Raw genomic sequence first — 6,512 nt, 5'->3', positions numbered from 1 at the left:
TCTTGAGTACAGCCACCCTTTTCTTCTTTTATTTACAACTAAGAAGACTTAAGCATTTGATTCGAATATCATCGGTGCTCGGGTTCGCCCAATAAGTTCTTCGATCATGCCACATGGGAGATCCACCTGTTAGCTCCCCATCATGACGCCTCGGCGGCCTCAAACGGCGTGTCCCAAACATAGAAAAAAGCATCTGACCATCCACGTTCGCTACGAACTGCCGACCTCGATCAAAATTATCTCCATGCTCCGGACTCCAATTCAGATGTCGTCGACTCCGACTAGCATCACATACTCCATACTACCCACGAGACACCTAGCGAGCTCGAGAAAACACCAAATGGTGCGTTTCCCAATGCGGCTCCCAACTGCCTCCAAACTGGACCCTGTCAAAACTTGAATGTCCATAACTTTCCATCCAGAAGCCCGATTCTCAATCCGAAAAGACCAGCGTGCTCCACAACTCTAGCACTTCCCATGTATGATTTCACACCCGCCTTGACCAACCACCGATTCCCGCCCAATCCGGCGAGGATTTGCAAAAGAATCCCACTTCAACTTGCCATATCTTGCACATTCGGGCTCCGTTTGACGAGCCGCCTGGACCTGTTTGTTGTGGGTTAGGTCAACACATGAACATCATACACAGCAATAATAACCATCTACTCCACCATACTTCATTAACAACAATTCAGACACAGTAAACATAACTACTCTAAATATCAGAGTAAGCAGAAAATACACTGAATAGTTTCTGCACTGCACCATCATCATCACATTCATATCAGAGAACAGATACCTCGTGCGCAGATACATTCCCCACTTATATAGATAAATCCGACTTAACTACCCAGTCACAAGACATTCAGCAGACTGCAACTGAAATACAGTTACATCCGACTTAGCAAAATACAGCTCAGTAAATATCCGATAAGTCAAAATCCGACTTAGCTATTCAGAGTCAGTTTCTGACATGTGCCTCTCAACACATGGCACGCCCCGGTGGTAGATTTCGCAGAAATCTGACCCGGATCCACATATCCCTTGATTAGGAATCCACCCTCTGCTGCACAGCTTCTTCCTTACTCTGGTCCTCAGTATTCACTTTATGATCCACCAGCTCTGCTTCCTTTACTGCATCTGATTCTGCTGCATCATCTTTTCCCATTTCCACCTCTTGTGCTCTATCTGCAATCTCAGTATCGATCTGCTCTTCTGCCACTTTCTCCTCAGCTACATCCTGCATCAAAAAACTATTAGTAAAATTCTCCTCTTTCTTTTCTGACTCTGCAAGCTGCTGTCTCTTATTCTCTTCCATCTGCTGAACCTGCTGCTTCAAACAGTCTCTCTCCTTTTGCAATTCCTCCACTTCCTTCAACAATTGTGCTTTTACCTCATGCACTAACCCTGCCTTTAACACCTCATATGGATACTTAATGACAAATCTCATTCTTTCCTTGGTCTTTTGCCACATCTCCTGTGCAACCAAAGCTAACTGCTGCTTGAGAATAGACACTTCTCCTTCTTTCATTAATACTGCACTCAAGCTAATTTCCTCTTGTGCCAACATCTGTTGCTCTAATATCTGCAAAGGTTCCAATCTCAACCTCTGCATCTCCACAGTGACCTGTAACTCTGCATTCCTCTTTGCCATGTCTTCCAATTCCAAAGCAACCGCTGCCTCCACTTTCTCAGTCCATTGCTTAAACTCCCCCAATGATCTCTTCACTTTTGCTAACTCCATCTTCTGTTTCCCCACTGTTTCCTCCATATCCTTCTCATACTTTACTTTCATCATAGCTATCTGCTCTTCAAACTCTTTCACCTGTGACACCTGTCCTTTAAACTCCATCAATTTTTCTGCATTCCTTTCAGCTTGCATACTCTGAACCTTCAGCATATTATTCTGCTGCCTCACAAATCCCTGCACCTGCTGCAGCATCTGAACTACTTTATCACTGTCCAATTTCCCAGTATCTACTGATACTCCAGAGACTTCCTCAGTACTGAAATCTAATCTAGAAAACACTCTGCTGACTGGTTCAGACTTCTTCCTCTTGTTGGATAATGTGAAAGCCTTACCAAGCATTATTGGTGTTTCCTCTACTTTTACCTGCATTGGTGAATCAACATCCATGGTGCCAAATTCTGCAAACTGCATTTTTGCTGTGATTTCTTCAAAGGCCTCTCCTGGAGTATATTTGGCTTTCACCAAATCCTCATAAGCCTCCATATGCTTAGCATTAAACTTCACAAATCCTGTCTTTTCAGAATGCACCATGATGGGATGCTCAATCTGAACTGGCTGCTGCTTCTCCTGCACCAGTTTTTCTGCTTTCACAGGCCACCTTGCTTCACCATTCTGTACTCTCTGTGCAAAAAAAAACAATGCTGACAAGTAACCACATAACCTACTATTTGCCTGTGTCTTCCTCTTATCTGAAGAATGAATCTCTGCTGCCAGCTTTTCATACACCCAGTGAGCCCAGCTCACTTCTCCTCCCTGCTCTGCATAGCTTAATGGTGCAAAGTTTTCTTTTGACATATAATCAAACTTCACAATAAAGCATAGCCTCTCCAAGTACCACTTAAGCTGCTCTCTCCTAGCATATGCCACATTCTTTAACATGTAATACTGCCTGCCTCCTTCTCTTGGACCAAACTCCTTTTTCAGTGCTTCCTCTGAACACTTTGGAATAGGTGTATTAGGATGCAAAGGCAGCTTGAACACCTCAGACACCAACTCCACATTGAGTACCACATGCGGTGACACTCTCCCCTTAGTCTTCCTAAGTATTTCCAACTGAGACTTTGCATATACATTGTTTTTACATTCTTCCCAAGGCAGAATGGCAAACTCATACAATCCTACCTGCTGCAACCATATGGCGTTGCGCTCTGCCTGAAAATCTATGTCAACTTTGAAATCCATAAAAGGGTCCATTAATGTTTGCATCACCTTACCTTCTGACACAGGAGTCGGCATTGGCGTTTCCTCTTCTGCAGAGTCACTATTTTCGTCTGCACTGCTAACATCAAGCCGCATAGGCAAAGCTTTGCTTCTCAAACGTCGCCCCGAACCTTCGGTCTGCTCCTCATCAGGCTGTGGTTGCATGGCCATCAATTGCTTTGCTTTCGGCATGGCAGGACTGAATAAAGCTTCTTCAAGCGAAAACCCGAATGCTCCGCGCTGCTGCATGTGTACTAAACTTTTGTTGCATGTATGATTATACTCGCTGCACCATGCACACATATCTCCACCCAGTATCCTTGAAGTTCTACGAAACTTCTTTTCAGCACACTCCCCGAAGTTATTAGTCCGGCCTAATAATTTCTTATTAAAAATTCCGACTTGGTCAGTTCCGACACAGGTACTCTTCCAACATCTGCAATGTTGAATCGGATGTGCACTTTGGAACTGCCTACTTCCTCCAACCCGTGAATTATATGGGATACTATGAAAAGACCTCCTCAAATCCATGCAAACCAGCATTTTTCCTTTTCCTTTTGCTGATTCTGAATCTCCTGGCTGTAAGGGTATTACAGTTATGCAGGCTACACTTGGCCAGTCCAAATGAGGTGGCTTTCCCTGAAATTTCTTCAGCCTGAAACCATTAACTGCCTTTTCCACTCTTGTACCAAACACATCAGCTATGATGAATGTCCCTTGTCCTTTATCCTGCACAATCTGATATGGTCCCTGATATCTCAATGAAAATTTACCAGGATGTGGTCCCAGCTTAGAGTTGTACAACATTACCCAATCTCCAACCTGAAAGATCTTGAACTTCACATTCTTGGTCACCCATGCTTGTCTTCTTCTTTGTATGACTTCAGTAATGTAAGAGCTTACCAACCTATCCTCCTCCAGCTGCATCAGATATTTGTTCCTGTGTAGTACTGACAACTTTAGAGACTGCTTCTCTGCTGAGACTCTTAAACTTGGTACCACAAACACCATAGGAACCACAGCTTCCAGCCCATACACCAGCTTGAATGGTGTCATACCAGTAGTGACTTTGAAAGCTGTTCTAAAGGACCATAAGGCAAAATCCAACTTATCATCCCAATCCTTCTGATTCTCTGTCACAATCTTTTTCAAAATCCTTACCAGTGTTTTGTTAGAGCTCTCAGCCTGACCATTAGCCTGTGGATGATATGCTGTAGACTTCTTGTGCATAATCATATGTGTCCTTGTTAGCTCTGAAATTACTTCATTTAGAAAATGAGTTCCTCTGTCACTTACCAGCTCCACTGGACACCCAAACCTGGTCATAATGTTATGATAAAGAAATCTGGCCACACTTGAAGCTTTATTATCCTTCAATGCTACTGCTTCTACCCACTTAGTGCAATAATCTGTAGCCACTAAAATGTATCTGCATCCCCTCTTGGAAGTTGGTTTGACAGGTCCTACAAAGTCCAAACCCCACTTTTGAAAAGGTTCCAAAGGCAAAATAGGATGATCCCCCATCCTATCCCTGTTCGAATCAGGTTGACCTGTTTTCTGACAAATTACACATCTTTTGGCATAATCATGTGCATCCTTTAAAACTGTAGGCCACCATAATCCAGCCTGCAAAATCTTCTTCCCTGTAGTATCTCCAGAGAAATGCCCTCCTGCTGTGCCTGAATGTGCTTCCTGCAAGACTGCACTTTGCTCAAATTCTGGTACACATCTTCTTATCACTTGATCAATTCCTTTCTTATATAGTGCCCCTGCAATAACTAAATAGGGTCTGGTTTTCAGTGCAAATTTTCTTCTCTGATCAGCATTGAACTCCCTTGGTATAGTTCCATCAGTCAAAAACATCAGCAATTGATCATACCAAGACTCAGTCACAGCAGTCTGCACATCAAACAGCTGAGCATCAGGAAGTGCATCATCTACCCCAGTAGGTGCTTCACCTGTTTCAATCCTGCTTAGATAATCTGCAATTACATGCTCCTTCCCAGGAGTATGCTCAATCTGAAATTCAAACTCCTGCAATAACAACATCCATCTTGCAAGCCTTCCAGTAAGAAGTGGCTTCTTGATCAAATACAACAAGGCCTGATGATCAACATGAAAAACTATCTTGTTCCCCAACAAGTAATGCCTGAACTTATTCAATGCATATACCATCCCTAAAGCTTCTCTTTCTGTCACAGGATAGTTTCTTTCTGCACCTGTGAGAACCCTGCTTGCATAGTACATAGGTCTGAACCATCCCTTCTCCTTCTCCTGCATCAGTACAGCTCCTATTGCTATATCCGACGCATCAACAAACACATGAAAAGGCAATGACCAATCAGGTGGCTGCAAAATTGGTGCTACTGATATCATTTTCTTCAACATCTGAAATGATTTTTGCTGAGGTTCATCCCATACAAATGCCACATCCTTCTTTGTTAATTGAGTTAATGGCAAGCATACATTAGACAAATACCTCAAATATCTGGAGTGCCACTTTGTCTGTCCAACAAACCTCATTAACTCTTTAACATTGGTAGGAACTGGTGCTGCTTGAATGGCTTCTATTTTCTTGACATCTATAGCCATTCCTGCTTCTGACACCACATGTCCTAAAAGTATTCCACTCCTCACAGCAATTACACTTTTATAAGGATTCAGAGCCATCCTGAATTGTCTGCATCTTTCAAAACAGAGCTTCAGATGTAGCATATGTTTATCCTTCTTTCCAAACACTGAGAAATCATCCACAAAGACTCTCATAAAGTCCTGTAAGTAAGGTTCAAACACCTTATGAGCAACAAAATTAAATGAAGGTGGTCCATTGGTTAACCCAATACTCATCACTGTGTAGGCAAAGGCTCCCCATTCAGTTATAAAAGCTGTTTTATGCTGATCCGACTCAGCAACACTAATCTGATTATAACCAGAAAATCCGTCCAAAAAGCTGTACATTTCATGACCAGCTATTGCATCCAACACAGCATCACAAAATGGCATAGGAAAGGGATCAGTAATGGTTGCTGCATTCAATTTTCTATAATCCACACATACTCTTAAAGCTCCATGTTTCTTTGGCACAACCAGTATAGGAGACAACCATGATACTTCATGTACAGGTTTAATGAACCCTACTGCCAGGAGCTTATCAAGCTCCTCCTTCACCTGTTTGGCAAAGTTAGGATTCATTCTATATCTTTGCTGCACAATTGGTTTTGCACCCTCTTTCAAATTAATCCTATGCTGATGTAGTGCTGGGTCAATGCCTCTCACCTGAGAATAATCCCAAGAAAACACATCCTTATAATCAACCAATAATTGCAACAGCTGTGCCAGAAATTCCCCTTGAATGTGTGCACTCACTCTGACCATTCTTGGTTCTGCCTCTCTTCCGAAATTTAGCTCCTGAAGCTCCTCCTTTTCTACCCTGCTTGATGCCCCAAACTTCTTTTCATAGATTTTCTCAGCCATATCCCTGGCCTCCTTTTCTTCCTGCTGAATCTGTTCCTTATCAGACATAGCATATTTCTGGTCCACCAACTGTAACAGTTCCTTACCC

The 6,512-nt window shown here is 42.8% G+C and overlaps 1 protein-coding gene across 1 annotated transcript; it reads right to left on the bottom strand.

Annotated features, from left to right (window-relative positions):
• Positions 1-1,048: 1,048 nt before the first annotated feature.
• Positions 1,049-1,474, bottom strand: LOC147443728 (uncharacterized). Its single transcript, XM_086527718.1, has one exon. It carries the CDS (start codon positions 1,472-1,474, stop codon positions 1,049-1,051), a length of 426 nt encoding a protein of 141 aa, XP_086383844.1.
• Positions 1,475-6,512: the final 5,038 nt, after the last annotated feature.

This window comes from Adiantum capillus-veneris, chromosome 13 (genome assembly GCF_014529385.1).
Source record: "Adiantum capillus-veneris isolate H3 chromosome 13, ASM1452938v2, whole genome shotgun sequence".
In the NCBI taxonomy this organism is placed as follows: Eukaryota; Viridiplantae; Streptophyta; class Polypodiopsida; order Polypodiales; family Pteridaceae; genus Adiantum; species Adiantum capillus-veneris.
The sequence above is the reverse complement of the archived record's forward strand: the minus strand, read 5'-3'. Positions and strand labels throughout refer to the sequence as shown.